Source organism: Psittacula echo (assembly GCF_963264785.1).
Source record: "Psittacula echo genome assembly, chromosome: 2".
In the NCBI taxonomy this organism is placed as follows: domain Eukaryota; kingdom Metazoa; phylum Chordata; class Aves; order Psittaciformes; family Psittacidae; genus Psittacula; species Psittacula echo.
In genome coordinates, this window is record NC_137737.1 from 138,151,598 (window position 1) to 138,176,092 (window position 24,495).

At 37.9% G+C, this 24,495-nt stretch overlaps 1 protein-coding gene across 3 annotated transcripts in view; it reads right to left on the reverse strand.

The window, feature by feature from the left end:
• The window catches only part of STK3 (serine/threonine kinase 3), a 135,133-nt gene that overhangs the window by 21,305 nt on the left and 89,333 nt on the right, over positions 1-24,495 (reverse strand). For 2 of the 3 annotated variants that reach the window (XM_080610085.1, XM_080610087.1), the window contains one exon: positions 14,956-16,300. The exons of the other annotated variant lie outside the window; for it this stretch is intronic. In XM_080610085.1, coding sequence (XP_080466211.1) covers positions 15,974-16,300 — 327 coding nt within the window. In that variant the 3' untranslated portion in view covers positions 14,956-15,973. Of the gene's footprint in view, positions 1-14,955; positions 16,301-24,495 lie in introns of those variants that run through there. 3 annotated transcript variants of the gene reach the window in all.

The window sequence follows — 24,495 nt, forward strand, 5'->3', positions numbered from 1 at the left end:
CAGGCACTCATTTCAATTTTTAGCTGAAAAACTCTAGTATGCATTCCCGTAATAGACAGAGGCATTCCCATGGCTCTGGCACCAACACCCACTTGTGCAAAGGGAACTGCATATTCCCAGACAGGGACTGCTGCAGGAGCTGCACAGCTACAGACCCTGCACATACAGCTGCTGGTGTATGTGGATACTTTTTCTTCCAGTGCCTTTTTAGATCCCAGGACACAAGTATACGTACGTATCAACTTCAAGATGGACACATACAGAGCAGGTGCCAGCTTCACTGTCCAGTCTGCAGAGGAGCATTGGCAGTTCCTCTGGTCTGCGGAGAAGCATTGGCAGCTGCATTAGGTTACCATCAATGACAACAGCTCCTCACAGCCCAGGTACATTCAACCACCTTTGCTTCCTTTTTGAGATGGGTTTTGCAATGTACAGCTTAGACCAGTAGCTTTACTTACCAAATTAAGAGTAGGATTATTATGGAATAAGAACCCACTGCAATTGTTTGGCAGCAGGTCCCAAGAAATTAATACTTTCTGGATCTAAGGTTGTCAGGACAAACAGCAAAAATAATGAACTCATTTTACAGTAGAAAATAAGGAAAAAAACCAAACTCACAGACAGTAGGAAACAGGATTAGTTATGTATGGGGAAAGCAAAACCATGGGGGGAAAAAAAAAAAAAAGGGTATTTTTAGAAAAATAAGCAGTAATCTGACATGAAAGTAATTTCAAGCGTTACCACATTCCCATAACTACAACTAAAGCATCCCAGCAATACCATGGTACTCCTTCTTCCTCATCTGGGAATTTAACAAGCCTAAATTCTAAAACAGATAATGAGATATCGACAGAAGATTAAGAATTATTACCTCATGCTTGTCACTGTTTCTTAACTTGCTGAAATTCTGGTCCTACCTCTACAGAAATACAAATGGCAAAAGGAATTATCCAGCTATTCTGTGCAAGCATTCTGAAATTTTCCCTCAGGAAACACAGCATAAGCATGAAGCTCAGCAATTTGCTTCTGGTAACTGCATTTCCACACAGCTGGCTATTCCAGATAGGCCTTCTGAGGCACCTCTTCCATTTCTGGTTGTTTTTTTAAACAGAGTGAAGATGTCGATGGAAACCGCGAAGAATAGCAGCCTCTCACTAAAAAGCATTTCCAAGTACACTGTAGTTCTAAAGAAAATGTGCAACTAAATCTAGCTCTTAGAATTTCAACTGCACAGAAATATTCAAAATACCAAAGCCCATGAAAACAAAGTATAGACATTGCTTGTTCAACAAAGTACAGATGCTCCTCATTTCACCTGAGTTCAGTGGTGCCAATTTATTAGTATTCCAAAGGGACTGATTTTAGAGCACGGACTTCATTTTCTTTTAAAAATTTAAAATAAAACAATAAAACAAATAACCAACACCACCACCCAAAAGAACCCCACAAAAACCAAACTCCAGAAAACAAATACTGCACAAGCCCCCACAAAATCCCCACAGCCAGTCACATAGTACTTTTGTAAGTACAAGCTTAAGCTTCATGCACCCCTGAAGCTTTGGACTATTTTAATTTTTGAAGACAAATCTAAGGGATTCCACTTACATATATGAAATGGAAGCAGCCCACTTTAGCATATTTCTCTTTGACTTAACTTTTCATAGAATACACATGGTGTATGAAAAAAAACCAACCCAAAAACCCAGGATGCTAACCTTAGGGTATGGAAGGCCATAAAAGTCTTCCTGGTTAAACCAACTTCCTCTACTCTGATCTGGTCAGATCCATAGACTGCTCAGCCCCACACTATGGGAACCACAGGGCCCTCAGGAGAAATTTGTGCAGGTCAGAGGTGCAGAAGCAATGAATATCAACGCTGATAGACGAATTCTGCCTCCATTAAGGTTTGATTACTGCGGTGGAGGTAGTACAGTGGTGGAGATATGCCACCGCTGTACTACACAGAGTGTTTACAGAGGAAGATATTCAACTCACTAGTACAAAAGTAGTCAACTCACTTTCAGTTATTATATGATAGAAACATAGAATAGAATCATAGAATAGTTAGGGTTGGAAAGGACCTTAAGATCATCCAGTTCACGCTTTGAACCAGTTGCTTGGTACCATAGCTGTCAGTGGAAGTTCACCCTAATAACATTTTGCAGAGTGCCTCACAGGCTCTTTCACTACCTTTTTTACTTTTTTCCTTTTCTTGTTTCTTTTTTATATCTATGCCATAAAATTGTACATCATATATATTTTATTTCCATTCAAATTCGACACTAGGCATGGGAACATATTTCTATGCTACAGGTACTTTTGTAAGAATCTGCGAGTAGTTTAATTTAAAAGCCATGGACAGCAACCTAAAGCAATTTTTGACCATGCAAAATGTTTTATAAATAGTTCCATGTGCACTGTTCATCTGGAGTCTCACTAGAGAGGAATAATGACCTTGTATTTCATTCTCATTTATTCTGAATTAGCCAAACCTTGTGTTTTTAATTACATACTTAATACACCTGGCATGGTCTAATTACAGAAAACAAAACATCATTTAAACAAAAGGTGACCTTGAACTTAGTCTATCAAAATACCAGTTAGCTTTAAGTTTTCAGTTTTAACGAGCTGCCAAGACATGCAATAGCAATTTTCCAAATGTGATCATATGCCTTTAGAGCAACAGACTTACTGCATTAGGAAACATCTGTACACACTTTTTATGGCTTTCCTCATTATTAATGCAAATCCCTCTTAGATTTCAATAGTGCTATAAACAGTTCTATGGGTAAACACTAAGTTCACACTACTGATATTTTTAATGTGTTCGACTGTACTAAATCTAGATTTGACAAGCAGCAGCCTGTTGAAGCTGAAGTGACTTTTTTCAGAAATTTGTATGGAGTATTGCACCTACGAACAAAGGGAACGTGATGCTATAGCAATGACAATATGGTGCAAAAGAGCCAAAGGGCTTTGACACAAGAAAACTCCCGTTTTTCACTTTGACCAAGTAATGACAAGAAACAGAAACAGCATATTTAATAGAGCACCTAGGATTTAGAGTCAACAGAATATAATGGCTACACAAAATTCAATAAATCCTAAAATTTCCATAATATAACCAATACATATAATTTTACATTATGGTTGGGGGGGGGGGTTACATTGCAAATTCATATTTAAGTACAGGAATAATATAAGTACATTTTCTCCTCAAAGGTTTTTTGCGCTTGTGACTTTGGTCATCATTACAGCCCTAGTGCTTCCCACTTCAACATGCCAGAACAGTGAAGACACAGTGCATTTGAGATAAACAATGTCCGTAACAGTATTAAGGAAAGGCAGGAATTAAAATTTAAGCATGTTAAGCAAATATCTACCAAATTACTGGGTAATTCATAAACTGCTGGCTTTCAAAGATGTACTCTTACAATATTTATCTACATTCTCTATTACTGACCACTGTGCACTTCTAAAACAGACTATTCCAACGCATCCTTGGCGGTGTTCAAGGCCAGGTTGGATGAGGCCTTGGGTGACATGGTTTAGTGTGGGGTGTCCCTGCCCATGGCAGTGGGGTTGGAACGAGATGATCTCAAGGTCCTTTCCAACCCTAACTATTCTATGATTCTATGATTGGCAGGACAGAAGCTGCCCATTGGAAATGTGACAATGTTTCAGCATGAGAACAGATTTCTATCACTGCTGAGACAGCCACTGTTTTGCACATACATGACAAGAGTGTTTTGCATATACAGTAGGTCTGAACAGGTAGATGCTTGTTGAAAAAAACCAAAATTTACCAGTCATTAGGTTACACAACTTTATAAGAAAGTATCCTGACTGAACAGAGTTCACACTTCACATGAGACACGATGGCAGGACTCCTGCATCTTATTCTAGCTTTGCTATGAACTCATCGTGGAATCACTCACTCTCTGTTTCTCTGCCATCATTCTCCACTACTCTCCATTACAAGACTGCAATTAATAAAGTCTTTCAATAAATACTCAGACCTGAATCCTTCCCCCCGTTGTCTCTCAATAAAAAAGCCTCTAGTCAGTGCAATTACATTGCTTTACCTCTACCAGAAAATCCTGTTATTACAACATAGTCTATGCCAAATATACAAATATGGCACCCACTAACAATACTGTGAAATCATTTGTCATAGGTTCAAACAGTGTTTCATTCCCTTCAGATCTGGCATGGCTATGTTAGCTTGAAATGAAGCTAACCCTGTCTCTCAAACAATGCTAGGGACAAACATAATCTGAAGCAAAATTAGTGTGTTACATTAGCACAGAGGAATAAAATTAGTGGTTAAAAAGGTGATCTGAAGAAAAAGCCTTGGAACTACACACGGCAAAATGCTTTAATACAGCTGAGTTCTCGTGAACTCTGAAATGAATGGGCAGAAAGAACTGAATTAAAATTCAGTTTTTCTGTAAATCAAAAAAAAGCAATAGTTTTTTCCTGAAAAGTATTTCTCGGGGCGGGGTGGGGGGTGGGGGTGGGGTGTTGGAGGGGATTACCCTTTCACAAGTGCAACACAGGCAAGTTAAAATAAACATTTTCTTCAGTTAAATCTGATCCAAATAAACTGACATGATTTAATGTCTGAACTGTTCAAAGCACAAAGTTAACTACTTTGATAGCCAAAATGACATCACGAATACGTGTCAAAAATATTGCAAGACAAATCCATGGTGAAAATACTAACAAAATCCTAAAAATCAGTACACACTCCTCTTCCCTCTCCCTCCCCCCGCCCACCTTTTGTTCTGGAATCAAGAGATGATCCTAAAAGTTTCAAAGACTGTTTCCTTAAGTTAGCATTCATATTTCTAGTAATGAACTAAATTAACCTAGTGTAAGATACTTTTTTCTTTCAAGCCCTTAATGCCAGCCGTAAGACATCACAACATAGTCCAAGCAGAATATCATTCAATCCAAAAAAGCAGTCCTACAAACCGCTGGATTACATGAATGAAATACTAAGACTGAAGATAATGGCTCCATCTGTGCTTTCTACACTACACAACTATTTTAATAACACTGGCAGCATCCTTGAGGATAAATTCCTTTCTGTCTGCCAGTGGCTAGCCTCTTCCTTCCATGAAACCAATAATCTATTTACATGGTATCTTAGAACAGTTCAAACATGAAACAACAGTTTTGTTTCGTTGGGTTTGTTGATTTTTGGGGTTTGGGGTTTTTTGGTTTTGGTGTTTTGTTGTGTTTTTTTTTAACTTGACAGTGTTTTGTCTTCGTGTTCACAAGGAAAGGCTTTTAGCTTGAAAACCTTTCTGCTGAGCCTGCCTAGTGTCCGTTCAGTGTATAGGGAGAGAAAGTAGCTCCTTATGGAAGGTGGCACATGGCCTACTATTCCTATTCTTATTCCTGGAGAACCAGCTATTCCCAGAGAACCACCTATTCCCACCTGCAGATGCTCTTGATTCAAGTACAGAATCTACACATGGGGGAACCAATCATATTCTTGGCAGCTACTGACCACTTGGCTATGCTCCAGGGACCTTCAAAATAGAAATTAACTCCAAATCTTTATTATAATTTCAGGGTTGGGTATTTATAAATTGTGAATATATTGGTTTATTTGTGCTGTATTTTCCCTAAGACAGTCACATAAGGAAAAATTTAATAACCTATATAACTTGAGTAGGTTATACCTCCTTGGAGGAGTAAGATTTGTTGAAGATTGTTCAAAAAACTGTGACTAGGCATAGCATCATAAATTTTGAACTGAGATAAAAAAACCCATATTGTTCAGCTGTCAGAAAACAGTATAAAACTGCGTAAAACTGTAACACAGGCCCCCAAGGAAAGTGATGGAAGTACCTTTGAATCAGACATGTTAAACTACTCTGGAAAAAACACTCAGTAACACATCTGCTTTAGGAGGGATACAGAAAAGATCATTTAGCAAATAATTTTGATCTATCATTTTTAAGATTAATAGTAGTTTGGACAAGAACTTCCTTACTAAATAAAAATAATGCAATGGTACAGAAGAAAATAAAATGTTGGAATCATTTAGTTCCTAATTTACTTTAAGACATCCTCTGTATGTATTTGTACTCAAATTACCATGTCAACACATGCCAAGTATAAGCTTAGAAACCATAGGAAGAATAAATCCTTGTTCTGATAATTTTGAGTTGAATGGACTTGTGTGGTTTTGTGACTTGCTTTCTTTAAGTTAGGTGCTCACTTAAACATAAAGGGAAAGTGAAATTCAAGTTTATCTGAAATAAAATTTTTGAAAGTCCACAAAAAAAAAAAAAAAAAAACAAAAAAAAACCAAACAAACAACGGTCTATGTAAGTCACCTTTTATACCCTTTGCAAGAAAGCCATCTATTTTCAGTATTTTGGGACCTATCTGCTTTTAATTTGAAGGAGAAAAACAACTTGTACAATTCTTTCCCATTATGTTAGGGTCAGTATTTCCATTTTGTTTGGGAAATCCCAAAGAGCTAAGGACACAGATCTATGATCCTCAAGTAGTAGTGTACTCCGTTACAACATGTCTTTGGAGAAATTCTGCCTGCCCACAAATTAACCGCAGAAGCAAGTTTTCCTCACACACAAGGTGTCTTCAAGGTAACGCTGTCTACCCACAATTTAGTGACAGACGCAAACTACTGACTAAAGAAATGGTATCATAAACACAAGTTGTAAACTACAACTTAAATAACACAGGTAAACCAAGTTAATGCCACACTGAATTAGAGGCAGAAACATGGTATTTGCAAAGAGGAGGGATGATAGGATTAAAGGGGGCCAATACAAATTCTCCAAGAGGCAAAGCTAGAGATAGGCAGATACCTAACAGAGAACAAAGCTTAAGTAGTTGATAAATACAAATTACTGGCTAGAAAATTCTAACTAAATCAAAATTAAGTTTACATATTCAGGACTCATATCAGAAAAGGTGATAAACCACACTTGACAAAGAATCTATTGTCAATGTATAGCTGACACAAAGGGTGTTTCCTGTGCGACTTGTGATATGTTACATCTGAGATTAATTGAATACAAATTCTTTGATCTATCCATTTATTTATTAACTGTTATCACAGTGTTGTGCTCAATGTTTATAGTAAAGGGAAAAGTGGAAGGAAGAGAGGTATGAGGTGAATGTTGTGTACAAGCACACGGAAGTAATTAAAAAAAACCCCAAAAAACAAAATAAAGCATTAAAACGGGGGTTGCAAATGCTATTGTTAGTCTTACATGAGCATGTGGAATAGTTTTTGGCTCAGCTTCTTACTTGTGTAGTTATCAGATTACTGGAATTTTACACCTATTGCAACAGAAACAAAGCAGCAGCTAAAAAACCCCCCCTTCTATCCAATTTCAAGAGCCATCTTTTTTCTATTTTTTCTTTTTTTCATACCATATGGATATCCAAAGAACTTCAGTTTTAACCAAAATGCCAGTAACTGCTGAAATAAGAGAGTGTGAATGTCTGCTATAGTCATATTAACATATAAAAGTATAACTCAAATATATCACCTACTATTTACCTCCACAACTCTGCTGCTCTAATACAGTTACAATTAAAATTGTATTGCCATGGAGAATATAACCACAGTCCAGGCTTTCTTCTCATTCCGATTGCTGCTGCTAAAGTTCTTCCCTTCATCTTTGTCCCAGAATGCCTTACTACTGAGAAGAAAAAAACCCAAACCCCAACCCAGTTCTAAATGCCCAGATAGGAAATCAAAACCATAAACCTGGCAGTGACAGAAAACAAGCATTACAGTTTCCAGTGTTACCAGAAGACTTGCAGCCTCATGATGGTTTCATTCTTTTCATTTTCTTGCAATAGTGTGTGAAGTTAACAACCCCAAAACTTAAATGAGTGGTTATTGTGCAAAGAACCACACATTTAAATGCAGGATTCTTCAAGTAGAAGTTTCTTCTAAACTTATGTTTTGTTCTCCCTTAATTCTGCTTATTTCATTAAGCCAGTGGATGTTGAAATATACTTCCTGAAATTCTGTTTAATTCCCAAAGAGCTTTTTCTACTTTTTACAAATAAGAATATATGCCATCACCTAAAATAAGTTATTGAGCAATAACTAGAATGTCTTTGAAATGCACTGTTCTTTGCACAATCCCAGAAAGACCTTTTTTTCCCCTTTAGCCTTTGAGTATATAGACATACATACTCAAGGCTGTGCAGTGAAGATTGCTGCTAGAAAATGTGCACCCTTGCTTCCTTACATCCAGTATCCAAAGTAATTTTTAATGGGACTTCAGGTAGAGTTAGGAATATACACATGAATTTAATTTCTTGAAGAAGTTCCGTTACGAGCTGAACCTACAGGTTGACTGATGAAGAAATGCAAAGCCTCAAGGAACATCATGACTGAAGAATCACTCTCAAGAGCGGCATCATGCCCAGAAGCCCTCCGTGATGGCACCATGCTTACAAAGAGCACATATAGAATTTATCAGGATAAATACACAAGTGTCAGGGATAGACATATTTCTCAGATCTCAAAGCACACTTGCATTCATGTGGATGTACATGAACCACATCCCTAGCTCTCTGCAGTTGATTCTCCAGCATGCTAATCTCACTCACTACACCATTTCTTTGTGGGAAAATCAATACGCAGACAGGCATTTTGGTCATCTATCTGAAAAGCTGAACAATCGTCCTTAAACTTCAGGTCCAAATTTTAAAAAATTAAAATAATTTAAAATATCTTAGCATCTCAGTGTGTGACTTCAGTAAGAACACAGGCAGGTTTATTTCCTGGCTTGAATCAGCCTCTGCAGGAACCACGTGAAGTACAACCTTACATAGGTTTTTCCAACTTAAAGAAAGCCAATATGACTCAAGATACATTTTCACTACAAATTACCATTTTCACTAAAAGAAATAGAAAAATGAAGAAGCGAACATGTAGCCTTAAGGCTCATAGAAATGATCGCAAAGGGGATGTAAAAACAACATTAAAGTCTCTATAAAAGCCCAGTTCATTAGATCAACCAGAAAACTCCTATTAAGCTCTTGGGAAACTTCAATGGAGAATGTCATACAAACACTTCCAGGAGAGAGGTGCGCTCCTAAAGAGTGCCTGAAGAACAACTGCTACTTTTATTTTCAGAAAATTATTCAGAACAACATAGAGGAAACTTCTCCCTCAAACCATAAAGGGTGAGTATAAAGCTGGCCACCACCCACAGAAACTGGTTCACCTGGCTGTATATGTACATATAGTGAACTTCCTAACACTTTTTGATAAGGATGCTCTCAGAGAACCAGTGTAGGATCAGGAGACTTCCAACAATCTGGGCTAAGACTTGAGGAGTCAGGCAATACAAGTCACAGTATCACAGTATGCTAGAGATTGGAAGGGACCTCAAAAGATCACCTAGTCCAATCCCCCTGCCAGAGCAGGAAAACCTAGATGAGGTTACACAGGAATGTGTCCAGGTGGGTTTTGAATGTCTCCAGAGAAGGAGACTCCACAACCCCCCTGGGCAGCCTGTTCCAGTGTTCCGTCACCCTCACTGAGAAGACGTTTCTTCTCAAGTTTAAGTGGAACCTCTTGTGTTCCAGTTTGTACCCATTACCCCTTGTCCTATCATTGTTTGCCACTGAGAAGAGCCTGCCTCCATCCTCGTGACACTCCCCCTTCATATATTTATATACACTAATACGGTCACCCCTCAGTCTCCTCTTCTCCAAACTATAGAGACCCAGCTCCCTCAGTCTTTCCTCATAAGGGAGATGCTCCACTCCCTTAATCATCTTAGTTGCCCTGCGCTGGACTCTCTCCAGCAGGTCCCTGTCCTTCTTGAACTGAGGGGCCCAGAACTGGACACAATATTCTAGATGCGGTCTCACCAGGGCAGAGTAGAGGGGAAGGAGGACCTCTCTCGACCTACTGACCACCCCCCTTCTAATACACCCCAGGATGCCATTGGCCTTCTTGGCCACAAGGGCACAGTGTTGGCTCATGGTCATCCTGCCGTTCCCTAGGACCCCCAGGTCCCTCTCCCCTACACCACTCTCTAACAGGTCGTTCCCCAACCTATACTGGAACCTGGGGTTGTTCCTGCCCAGATGCAGGACTCTACACTTTCCCTTGTTATATTTCATCAAGTTTCTCCCTGCCCAACTCTCCAGCCTGTCCAGGTCTCGCTGGATGGCAGCACAGCCTTCTGGCGTGTCAGCCACTCCTCCCAGCTTAGTGTCATCAGCAAACTTGCTGACAGTACACTCAATTCCCTCATCTAAATCGTTGATGAATATATTAAATAATACTGGTCCCAGTACTGATCCTTGAGGCACTCCACTAGATACAGGCCTCCAACTAGACTCCGCCCCATAGACTACAACTCTCTGGCTTCTCTCCTTCAGCCAGTTTGCAGTCCACCTCACTACCTGATTATCCAGGCCACACTTCCTCAGTTTAGCTATGAGGATGCTGTGGGAGACTGTGTCAAATGCTTTGCTGAAGTCAAGGTAGACCACATTCACTGCTCTGCCATCATCCATCCACAATGTTATTTCCTCATAAAAGGCTATGAGGTTGGTCAAGCATGACTTCCCCTTGGTAAAGCCATGTTGACTGCCCCTCATAACCCTCTTATCCTTGACATGCCTTAAGATGGCACCAAGGATAAGGTGTTCCATCACTTTCCCAGGGATGGAGGTGAGGCTGACCGGTCTATAGTTACCCGGGTCCTCCTTCTCGACCTTTTTGAAGACTGGAGTGACATTTGCTTTCCTCCAGTTCTCAGGCACCTCTCCCGTTTCCCAAGACTTGGTAAAGATGATGGAGAGTGGTCTAGCAATGACTTCCGCCAGTTCCCTCAGCACCCGCGGGTGCATCCCATCTCGACCCATGGATTTATGGATGTCCAGATTGCTCAACTGGTCTCTAACCCATTCCTCATCGACTAAGGCAAACTGCTCCATTGACCTGACTTCATCTGAGGTCTCAGGAGTACAGGGCTCTTCAGGACTGCCTCCGGCAGAGTAGACAGAGACAAAGAAGGCATTCAATAACTCTGCCATCTCTGTATCTTCTGTCACCAGGGCACCCATCCCGTTCATCAGTGGGCCTACATTGCCTCTGGTGTTAGTTTTATCAAACTGTCCTGTGACAGCAAGCCTGAAATCCCAAACCTAAGCATTATCAGAGAGTTAGAAGAGATTCTACAATAAAATCTGCCTTCATGAAGTTAGGGAAAACTTACATCTTTTGACTATCATAAATTACCGAGTATCATTAGCAAAAATAAGTTGCAAGAAAGAGACAAGTAAAATGACTGAGTCTAATGGATTAAAGAGGTACCCAAATGGGATGCTGTGCTAAACCAGGCCAAGACATTTATTCACTTAATAAAAAATATTTCTTATTTGTTATCAAGAAAAACAGGCCTGGTGAAGCATCTCAGGTCCCAGAAAACTAGCTTGAGTATCTTCCTGAAGCCTACTCACCCACAATTTCCCAGTCTCCATTACCAGTATTGTCAGGGATCTCAGGAGATAATCAATGTAGATCTGATACTAGATGTATCAATCCCATACATCATGATCTTTTCTGCAGAGCATCACGATCTCATGCATCCCTGTTTATTCACACAAATTACCATCCTGGTATGTTCTTGGTGATCTTGATATACAGAAGCTTAGGTTGTTCCTAACACCTACTGCCACCATGGAGCAAAATGTGGGATAGGTGAAGTGGGATCAATTTCTTCAACTGCAACTGCCCTTTGGGGTGTATCTGTACAAAGCATGTGCCTGCCTGATGAGCTTCACCATCTGTAAGACTTAAACATTCACTACTATACTTACTCTCCAATCATGTAGCTGTTGCAAAATAGCAAGAAGGCTTCAAGCCAGCTCTGACTCGTATCACAATTCTGAGGATAGCTAGTGACTCCAACAAAAAGTTAAAAAGTGCATTCAGGCCACCCTGAAGCCTTTGTTACTACAGACAAGGCCCTCTTCTGAGAAGTCCCAGAGAAAGATGCTGACTTTAATGAGTAGGAATTTGGAAGCAGAACTTCAGTACATGTGATTTGGGGCAATTTGAGGACAGTTCTGTAAAAAGAAATGGAAAAGCAGCTAGACTGATTCTCTGTCTCTGGCAAGTCTAAGCAGTTACGTAGAAACTCACTGAAGTGATCTTAGCTGTAGGACAGATGGTATTTGTGCTTTAGACCGCTGAGGGGGAATCAAACCTGGCACTCTTTCCAATAAATCAAGCATCTCCAATGGTGCTTCTTAGCTGCTGAACTGTGGCCGCACAACAGAAGTGTTCTATCAGGAAAAGATAAAGGAGAGCTGATATAGATCAAGAAACTTACCCTTATGTCAAAGGTAGAGATGAACTTCTAGTTATAGAAAGAAGACTGCTGAAATGAGTCATACCAGGTGTGGTGGGTTAACCTTGACTAACAACCAAATACCCACCCAGCTGCTCACTCACTCCCCTTCCTTAAGCAGGACAGGGGGAGAAAACAGGATGAGAAAGCTCATGCCTCAGAATAAAGGCAGGGAGATTGCTTACTGCTTACCATCATGGACAACATAGACTCAATATGGGGAAAATTTAGTTTGTGTCCAGTAAAAATAGATCTGGGTAATGAGAAACAAAATAAAAACATTAAAGCAACACCTGCTTCCTCTCTTTCCCAGACTCAACTTCACTCCTTCATTGAAGACTGCTCTACCCACAGCAATACAGAGGGATAGAGGGTGAGCAGTTTTGGTTAGTAGTCTCCAACAGTTCCTTCTGCCACTCCTTCCTCCTCATATTTTTCATCAAATCATACAATGGTTTGGGTTGGAAGGGACCTTTGAAGATCATGTATTCCAACTTGCTTTTTAAAAGCATTTTAAGGCTAGTTCCACTTCTCATGAAGCAGAAACAACTGTTACTTGATCTTTTTCAAGTCTTAATCACCTGATGAGTCCCTAATCTCATCTCCCTAATCTACTGCACAATTCTTTAACACATGAAGTATTATACAAAGGCTGGCTTGGACTGACTCTCTGTCACAATGACTGGTGTTCAAAGCCACTTGAGTCTTGTTCAGAGAAATACCTCTGTGGGATCAGCTCGTATTAATTCTACCGATGAGCAGGAGAAAGACTAAGTCAGCCTTCCTTCCTTTCCTTCTACCTGAGCTCCCAGCAGCCTATTCCTCTCCTTTTGATTTCCTCCCTCTACAAGTCAGCACACTTATTCTAACAACTGAAGACCCTGTGATCTGGGTACCAATGGTCTACAATTCAGTTCTCAAACCTCACCAATGTTATGTAGTGGAGGGCTATTCTGCTTGCATGGATTAGATGTTGCTTTTCTTCCTCCTTTTCCTTTTAAAATGGATACAAAATTACCTTCTATGATTTTATGTATAAAACTGTTTGGAAGAATGTGAAGTCAAATACTTGAAAGACATTAGGGAAGAATATCTTACAACTCCTTAAGAAACCTTAATTTTGCTTTTTTCTTACTAAACACATTCTTTAATCATATGACTGTGAGTTAAAACTCAGTTAAAGAATGGGTATATAGTGGGTCAAGTGATCATAAACACATCACCTCTTTAACTTCTGACCATTTGATTTCAACACCTGAACAACTTTTTTAACACTTGTTTGCACTTAATGAAATTAGGTGAGAATCCCTCACAATTATCACATCACTTTTTCCACAGACAACCAATAAAATAAACATCACAGATGAACATTCACCTTCCTATTTGATCTTCCAGTCTGCTTGTCAGAGATGGAGGAAGGTTTTCAATGCATAGCTCAACATGAAAAAATCCAAAATAATGCTAACAAATTTGGAAAGAAAGAAAGAAAAAAGGCAGCTAGCTAGTGTGCTCTTTCTTCTCATAGCTCCTACTCAGTAAGGCAAAGGCTCTAGTATTACTATAACTGAGGTGCTTGTCTGGGCCCCCCACCTATTCCTGTGATGAGGACTTCTCAAAATTTGTGCCTGGCAAGAATGTACTTCTCTTTCAGACACGGACCACATTACACGCACTCTTCTTGCTCTGTAATAAAAAAAAACTGCACTAAGTTGAAAATTGGATTACAGTAGAATCTACTAACCAAAACTTTCTACTAACCAAATATTTCTGTTAGCATGCTATACTGTTGTCCACTTACTGAGTAACAGTTTTCCCAATAAGCACAGTACACTCCAGATGCCAGGTGAAGTTTACCACATTGATTTTTCAATTTAAAGCTGTAAAATAGTTTCTTGAACTGGCCCATCTGTAAAACCCCATATGTTATAATGGCGACTGGCAGCAGCAAAGGCATTTCAGATAGTAATTCAGTGATTAAAACTGTCAAGCTAATTTTCAATGAAGGCATCTCAGATCTGGAATTAATTTCTACATAATCCATGGTCAAACAGCTTATGACTTCCATAACATGGGATATGGAATTGCAGAACAAAATGATCATGGTGTCTAGTTTGAGGACAATTGATTATGGCAACTATTTTTCTTTGGAGGTGCTCTATTTTGTGAAGCTGCAATAAAATTGAGATGAACAAAGGAATATTAGGAAACTGCTGCATTAGGATTTAGGTAATATGTTTTCTTAAGTATCTGTGTTAATTCTAGGGTAGCGTAGGTATCTGTCAAAAAGGTGGGTGCATGGAACATAGCTTTGTGCTGGAAAGGATGCAGCCCCTCCACACGCACATGACTGCTGAACCTCTGAAACGTCACAGCACTGGGTCCTGGCTGAGCTGCTGTTGCCATAGCAACAGCTCTTTAAAACACAGAAAACAGGTCAGGTAGTTTCAAACTAACCACTGTTTCCAATGTTGCTGTTTTCCCCTGTAGTTTTGAATTAGCCCACCTCTGAGATGATCAGCAGGCTGTTGCCATAGAGTCATCAGCCAGCACAGGAGAAAACAAGGCTCTTGAGTTTCACAGGCTGTGGGGATGCTTAAGTAACATGGAACTTGGCCTCCCTCCACCTACCTCTCTTTCTCCCAAATCCTTCAGAAATCCTCTTCAGAGACATCAGCTCTTTTCCAGATCCTTTTTTCTGCAAAAATCTTTTACTCTAAAAACTGTCTGGGGCTTACATTTTTTGTTTAGTTTGGGAGTGTTTTGGTTTGTTTTTTTGTTTGTTTCTTTTTTGTTGTTGTTGTTGTTTATTTGAGCTTTTTGGTTTTGTGGTTTGTTTTTTTTTTTTTTTTACTAAAAGGGCGCTGCACAATTTGGAAGTTAAATCCTGGTAAACACTTAGTGTGAAAGGTCCACTATCTAGCCATAATGTCATTCTTTCAACAGGCTCTTTGTTACACCACTCAAAACACACTAGCAGTTGTCAGAGAAGATGAGGTAGGGAAAATCGTCTACTGTAACCCAGGTCTCTTTGAAACCTGTGACAAGTTAACCAGCTCAAGAGACAACAAATGAAACAGCCAAGCAGGTACACAGCAAGCTGTGCTATGATCAACACACTCCTACCAATTCCTCCTCTGATTGTCTGAAGTAGCATTGAAGGTGGGCTGCACACAGGTGCTCACATCTCACTGAATCATTAGTAATAGACAAGATCCCAAAGGAGAAGCATTAGTTTCATTTTTCAATTTAATGCCTTCTCTACTTTAATTGAATCTGTCTGAATGTAGGCTTACATATATCGATCTCTTCATCTTGACTCACAGTGGTATTCAATTAGTTAATGGAAACTCTTTAGAAAAACAGAAATAGCAATGAAATATCAAATTTGCAAAAGCAAAATAAAAAGCCTATTCGACCCTATTCACACACATCACAAGCACCATAGAAATATCACACTGCTATCTCTCTACACGTTATTAGGGTAACAGTTCTCATCTTGAGATGATTATCCATCTCTGTAGAGTGACTTTTTGTGTGTGTGGATGGCATTTAGACTATGTGACTGTAACTATCTTATCTAAGGAATCTTAGAGTAACAATTTGCTTGAACCAAAAATAAAAGACCATTCTGGGAAAGTGACAATCCAATTGATGCTGCAGACAAAAAAAAAAGAAATAAACAACAAAACACCACAAAACCATACAATGACATACCAACATACAACCACAAAAACATACCACCATACCAAGCAAACAAACCTTTCCACTAGATGCACATGAAGAAATACCTTAAAAGAATATAAGCACCTCCTCCAGGTTCTAGTGGGACCAATGCCCAAGCAGCATCCAGTAAGAAAGCTTCCTCTTCCATTCACATCCCTCTTAAGGTAATTCTTTATATCAAAATGCACAATCTTCAAGAGGACACAATGAAATAAGAGACAGCAATTTTTGGATAGCTTGTTTTTACTAAGACATCTTTTTGGATCTAGACAACTTTCTGGGGTGATGAGGAAGAGTATTTTTTCCTCCATTCTTACCTGAAAGAACAATAATCAAATTTTAAACCCAATTGAATACCTAAATACATTGGGCTGTAGTGACACCATGAGGGAACAAAACATCAAATATGTTTTTGGAACATTCCACCCAATTCACATTTACAAGCACTACAGCATGCTCATGCAGTATTACGTAGTCAAGGTTGCAGAGTTTGCAAAGTTGCCGCTTCTCAGCTGAGGACCTAACCTTATCCATGACCCCAGTGTGCTTCAATAGAGTAAGTTAAATTCTTCAAAACCGTTCAAGCTAACTTTAGTCCTCACTATGGCACACTACAAATTGTCAAGAGAAATGCAGTCAGGGCTCTCAGCTGAGCACCTATCAGCTTTCTGAAACAGCTATAACTATGCTACTGTATCTTCAGAGCTCTTCCTACACAGCAATTTTGGCCTGGTACATCTTATTTAGATTAAGAAACTAAATTTTCTGACTAGTATTCTTATATCTGCACAACCCCTACTATCAACATGAACGTAAATGTAAACAATACAAGATCTTTAAGAAGATGCTAAATAAGTGTTAATTCTTAAGGTATTTCTTTCCTAGGAACTAGGCATACTTATCCTAAACCAAGGAATACTGAGAGAAATAGTCTAAACTGTGAGACTTCTAACCCTAACTATAAATGCAGTTTCACATTTAGACACACAAATGAAAGTGGTTTCTTTAATAATCTGAGAAGCTAAAAATACTGCCATCAGTAGGAGCTTTGCACTGCTTTTAGCAAATACGAGATTAACCCTTCTACAGAGAGTTTGACAATAGCTGCAGCTTTATATATTGGGCTTGCATAGCTTTATTTTTAAATTGTTACTCACAGCACCTTGAAATAGGTATAAAAACTTGCCAAATTAATTTAGGGGTTTTGTTGGGTTTGTCAGTGTAGTTCCCCTGTCTTGGGCGATTTTACATATGTTTTGTTACTTAGGTACTTGTACTACCCATGAGGCACACTTTTATCCAGACACAAATAACAACAATGAATGAAAGAAAAATAAGAATCAAGTCTCCAAAAGGTTAGTTTACAGCTTGACACTGCATACATCTCTATAAAAAGCCTCACCTTTTTCACCAAAAATGACTAGTGCATAGCAATGCTACAACTTCAAATAATGAGAATAATTCTAATGCATACATTTCACACATTACTAAAATACAAATGAAAATGGTAAGTGTATTTTTATACAAACACAGGTTTTGCTTTCAAGTTTCATAGGAGTGCTCTTTTATCTCAGAGTTATGCAAGTTATAAGAAGAAATAAAACTTACATGTAAACAAAAATATTCTGGGCAATCCCTGGTTTGGTATTATGGTTTATGTGTGCTAAGTCCAATCTTATCAGATATCTCAAGATATTAATTCCAAATAACAAAGAACTCCAAGTATTAAGAGCCCTCCATTTGAAGGCAATGCAGAAGTCCCTTTCTTCAAATCCTACAAGTTATTTGCAAACAAAAACCACACAGAATTTTTTCTGTTCTTCATAAAGCTCAATAGTATTATATGTCAAGCATTTATTTTCCAGCACTTTATGAAATATTTTAACTTCTATGCTTAATATACAGTCTACACATGGCACTTATTGGCTGCCGATCAAAACATGAGGCACAGAAATCTAATACAAGCTTTTTGATTATTGAGAGTTAGCCACACAGACACTCAACTAATCCAGATTTTTCTCTGTTAAATTGCTAGAATCCTATCTGACAAGTGCTCGTGTTCCCATTTGAATCCAGTAAAAATAGAAAAAAAAGAAAAAGGGCAGGGGGGGAGAAGAGGAGGGAATGTAGAAAAAGCTAAACTGAAAAAAAAAAAAAAAAAGCAAACAACAAAACAACCATCCTGTGTTCCTTACCAAACCACACAATGAGGAAATCCTCTTCAAAACTAAGCAGTTACAAAAATTAACTTAAAACAGTCTCGCAAAATTCCAGTCGCCCACTCTCCTGAGGCAAGTTTTATTTTTACTTCTTTTCATTATCATTAATTATCATATGAAAGAGTAGAAGAACAGATTTTGTCCTTTGGTGGTATATTTGCATGATACTGTCATACAGATCATTTCAAACAATTCTGCTGGAACCCTGAAGTAGAACACACACCCCCTTGGTGTCAGCACTCAGTTTGGGGATCAGACATTACACACAAAGATGTGGTACGCTGTCTTGACACTAACAGTGCTTCATGCAACATGGAAAGTATTTGGATTAAATATCTCCCTTCTCCTCCCCCCCCTCCTCCTTTTCTGTAAGAGAAAACCAGGAGACCTGAAACTGAATTGATCTGATGGACAAAAAAGGATCATCTAAAACTTGTCCATCCACAACTCTTTCTTTCCAGTATTTCAAAGCTCTTTCTAGGTTATACACATTACTTAGCTATTACACAATGATCTCAAAGAGGTATGTTAGTACAGACAACTGGTTACTAAGGTAACAAGATGTTACTTTAAACCAGAAGCACTGCCACAGCTCATCAGCTTCACTTACTTCTTTTCTTTGTTCTCCTTAAACTATGCACAAATTACAGATTTGCTGTATAACTGAATATATACACTAGAGCTACACTTCAGTCTCTCCATTCAAACTAATGAGAAAAAAAGGGGGGGGGGCGAGGGGTGTGAGATGATGCAAGCATTTAAACTCTATTTAAACTCTTCAGAGTGAAGTAGTTTCATTCTTAGCTCTATACTAAGAATTTGAAAGTTGGCTGAAATACAAGTTTAAAAGTGTCTTCTCACTAGAAACTGTTCTGTAATTAAAAAAATACACTGCACATTGAAACTATTTGACATGATAAAATAAGATGGCAGAGATACTTTAAACTTTCAAGAGAGAAAACATGGTTAAGTTTTATTGACCAAATCTTGGCTGAAATATTCCAGAGGCAGACTCATGTTTGGAAATAACAGTTGACTGTAATTGTGAAAAACTGTCAAGGTTACCCAAGGTCTAGCTCCTCCAAAATACTGATGCTCCTAATAAACAAATTGTATGTCACTATTTTTGAAAGCTTGAGCTTGTAAGATCTATGTATTCTCAATGTCTTTTACGATTACAATCATCAGCCACCAGCAGTAGCTTAAAAAGCCATAGGAAATAAGACTATCAGAAATATTTACAGGAGGAGGTCACCTACAACAATTCTCTGCTCCAAGCAGGATCAACTCCACCAAAACCATCCCTGATGTGTATATCTAACCAGATCTTCAACACTCACAGTAATGGCAACTTCTGCATCCCTCTGAGGCAATCTGCTGTCATGTGTTGTTATCCTATTAGACATTCTTCTTACTATCCAACTTCAAATAAATTGCTGCAGTTCAAGCCCGAGTTCTTGCCTTATCTTCAGAGTGCATGTCAGGAAGTAAAAAATCTTTAATTGTGTTTTTTACATGTAAGAATGTAAAAAGCTTTTTTGCCTAGAAGGGTGTTTTCTGTGCTCCTTTAGGGTACAGAATTCATATAACCTTTGTCAGACAGCACAATTCACCTTTCAAAACCTCAGAAGTACAGCCTTGGCACTTTGGCACAAAGGATTCCATGATCAGAGTTACAGCTTTAAAATAATCCTACAATTCAAGATAAACAGAAAGGATTGATTCCATTTACAGCCTAAAAAATTTAATTATATAAACAAACACATTACTAGGGATGAATTATTTACTTCTATGCTAATATGGGAAGCGACATGTTCAAAAGAAAGAGGATACTATATTCAATACAAGTTGGAAAAGCACTCTGCTCAGGTAGGGTATTCCCCCATTCTCTGCAGGAAAAAATAATTCTCCTTTTGCGGTCAGAACATACAAACAGGATTTAGTTCAATCAGTCAGTATTTGAATGAGAGTTAAAAAAAGAAAAAAGAAAAAAAAAAAGTGTAATAGGTTCATCCATTCTCTCTCCCTAATGGAAAAAAAAAAACAAAACCAAAACAAGCCCAAGCAACCAATATTATATTTTTAGCTTGTATGTCAGGGTGGCACAATCTCCCCTACTGCCTGCCTCAACACAGGTCTAACAAATCACAGCCATGACCTCCAAACCATCTGCAGTAGATTCCTAATACAGGTATCTCTCCCAGTGAATTTCCCCACACCTTTAATATTTTTAAATAACTACTCAATGCACAAGAAGCTTCAGTAACAGCTGCCTGTTACAAGAGGTACAGAAAACCTCCACTACTGAGGTTCACACTGTCCTCACAAAATGAGCTAGATAAAGCATATTATCATCATTATATTCATTTTATAGTCTCTCTTCTGTTAGCCACGTCTGAATTAAAATGAATGAAATTCCGCATGCTGACTGTCAACACCAATACTACTTGTGTTTATCTCATATGCTTGCAGCTCATGCAAATCCAGAAACCCAAGTTTCATATTTGCTTAATTAAGAAAACAGTCTTCCTGTCAGCATCTGGAAAGGCTTCATGATACTCAAGCAACTAATTAAAACCAAAGCCAAATGAATATATGTTAATACTTCATTTAAAATTTCCAAATTACTTAGAGCGGAATCTGAAATGATTGAAAATAGATTAAATACTTGCATTCCCATTAATTATAAAGAAGACTGTACCAAACAAACTCATCTGCTGCTTAAATAAAATCAGAGTAAACCAGCCAAGGTTTTGGACAAAAAAGTATTTCCAATGAAGCTAACTCAGCCGGACTTTATTACTGAAGTTTTAATTAAATTCTATGTGGTCTTCAGTCATTTTATGGTACTTACTTTCTTACTGAATCAATTGTCACATTATACATTTGGAACGCTAACTAAAGCGCTCAGTATCTACAATACTATTATTTCATTATTATTATACTCTAACGTATTTGTTCTGTTTGAAACCCAGGGAAATATTCTGCCTAGAGCAACAGACGGCTTTTTAAATTTTTGTTGCTATTCCAGAATCTTTAAGTCACCCAAAATGCATCTACTTAAACATGATACTGCAGCTTTTGCAAAACGTGATCTACACGTTCACTGTTTAACAATCTGGATACCATTCCTGTTTGGAAATAATTCTACTAAAGACAGAAATCATTGCCCTAGCATTGCTATAATAAATAGATTTGCCTTTTTACAATTTATCACGTCATGACAAAAAGTAAATGACTCATTTAAAATTAAATAATGTATTCAATCAGTGCAAATGAAGTTCAGCAACTCATTCTGAGCAATGTTAATTACACAGGTTATCAATTACATATCACTTCACTGTAGTTCTTGTAAATCCTTTGTTAACATCATGTCCCACACTAACACACATTCCTAAGGGGCAGAAGGATTTGCAAAGCAATTTTACCTCTTAATCATTTTATGTCTTAATGAGATGTAAAATGTCATGATATAGTAAAAATGTAAGCAGCAGATTCTTTAACAACACAGACACATTGTACGTCAACCTAGAAAGCTAAGTGCTTATCTACACTTGATAAAAATTCTGGGCACTTCTTGCTTATTAAAACTTCACCTTTTCTGGTAAAAAAAATCTTCTATAATGCCCATAAAAATGTGATAAATGATACACAAAATATCACAAAATCTTCAACAGTGAAAGACAAAAAGAAATTTGAGCAAGCTACTTCAACACCAGCAGTTACACTGCTCATTTAATACACAGCTCTCTCCAGCACGTACATATCTCATGGAAAACATTCCCCACAGAAGGAACAAAGCTATTGTAACAGCAACACGGTCATACGAATGCATAATATCTATAAAAAGCCAACTCTTCTTAAAAGGACTGATCACTTAGATGGTCGAAACAAACACATTGTTTGCCTTTATTCAGCATTCTGATCCAAGCTGCTGAAGGGTGAGTGAAAACTCAAAGTTGGCCCATTAAACAGTTAAGCCTTATTATGAAAAGCTGCTTATACATCATTAACATTTCTATGAATATCATACCCATCCACTGTATAGCTTTACGGCTTTTTTACTTATTCAAGGACATTATGCCACTTTTCCTCACAATGAGTAATATCTTGTCGATTAGGCTTAATGGCATCAAGGTTTGCTGTGAATAAAAACTACCACTTAACCCCAAGAAAACCTGACAGAATAAAGGTTAAAAACATTGCTTTAATTTTGCCATCTGCTGCATACTCCTCAAAACTAATGAAAATGTGCAAAAGAATTGCCTATAATCTGAGAGAATTCACTGAAAATTAAAATCCCTGATGATCCTTGAGTGTGAAACAGAGATACTGAAAGTTTAATATAAAAGCTGAAGTTTGAATAAATGTTAGTTTGATTTCTTTTTTTTTCAGTAAGATTTATATCCAATCAGAGCTTCAACATTTCCATTACAAAGGCTGAAGTGGAAAAAAAACCCAAACCAGAGCATTTACAAACCCCTCCTCAGAAACACATTTCTGTAAGATTCACTGATATCAAAGACCCGTACTTCCGATTTTCAGAATTTATCATGAGACAACAAAAACATATAATAAAAAAACTGCAAGCAAAGATCAGGAGGGAAAAAAAAAAAAAAAATCAACCCACAACCCTATGCACATTTCTTGTCACAGTAAAAAAAATTAAAAAAAAATTTAAAAAAATAAAAGCAAAAAAGAAATGTAGTGCAAAACAACTAGGTCTGCAGTGGCAATTTTTGCTCATCAGTTCATGGAGCACTGCATCAATAACCAGCACAGATCATGCAACTGAAGGCCCGCAAGACCATCAGTCAGAGATGGATCTCAAATTCCCATATGGCATTAGTGAAAAAGAAATAAGATCAGCTTCTGAATTGCAAAACAGATGTACTTCAGCACTGAAAAACAAAGCATAAATATGTACTTTCGGAAGAAAAAAACACTGCTAAAACTACTTTATTTTAGCTCAGATTGATGACCAAAGCATCTTATATTCTTGGAAAAGTCTTCACTTCTATTTTCATTGGCAAGGAGTTTTTAAAAACATTTACGTCAGGGCAGAAAACTATGCCCACACAAAAACTTTTAAACCAGACCTAGTGGTAAGTTCAATTTGCATGATTTTATACATTCATTTATATGCCTTCCTAGAAAAGTCTCCTGTATCATTTATTTACATCATGTAAAAACATCAGCAAGAGTGCAAGACTAAGTGCTGTATTTGCATTACATGTATTTGTCATTTGAACAAATAAAATAACTATGTATTGTTATATCAAACAGTGAAATATAATAGCAAAAGGACGAAATATCTCTGTGACCTAAAAGCAAACAAACTGTTTTGCTTCAAGAATTAGCTCCCAGTTCTGCGGAGCTCAACTATATAACAAATAAGTAACTGGTTAGTTGGAGGGGTCTGTAAGGGTCTAGTTTTCTTCCTTTTTCCTTCTCCCTCTGACTTAAGTGGCATTATTCCTTCTCTAGTTTATGCTGTGACACATACACTATAAACTTCTACATCTTTCCATCCTATACACTTGAATATCTCTTCTTAGCATGGCATTGTCAGTCTGTCCTGGCTCACAAGCAAAGCATTTTGTGGCTGCCAGCACTGGCATGCTATGTATGGCCAACAGGGGATATTGATAAGAAAGAATAATGGTATCATTCAGCAATTGAGTTTAGCGACCTCCAACTTAGAGAGCTTACCTCCTCTTCCTCATAGAAAGTTGGAATACTACTAGAACATACTAGCATTACATTAGATTTTGATCACTTGTATTTTAGTTCTAGTGTATCAAACCCTTCTTTAAATAAAATTATGACTGTCAGCATTTACTGTTAGGATCCCTTTCTACATCCCATTAAGGCTAACTCCAAACAAAACAGAACTGAATTATTTAGTACAAAAAGTTTCCATTATTTATCCCTTTCATGAATCATTTAAAGACTTCATGTCAGCAACTGAAAACATTGTGTTGATCTCAGGAAGAGTAGACAATATATTATGCATGCTGCCCACTGATTTATCCTTTCAGAAAGTCTCTTACAGGCCACTTGCCAATACTGCCACTCGCTGTATAAAATATAAACAGAATTGTTTCTAGAATATATAAATAATAATTGCCTATGGTTCAAACCAGCAGGCTGTTAAAACCAATATC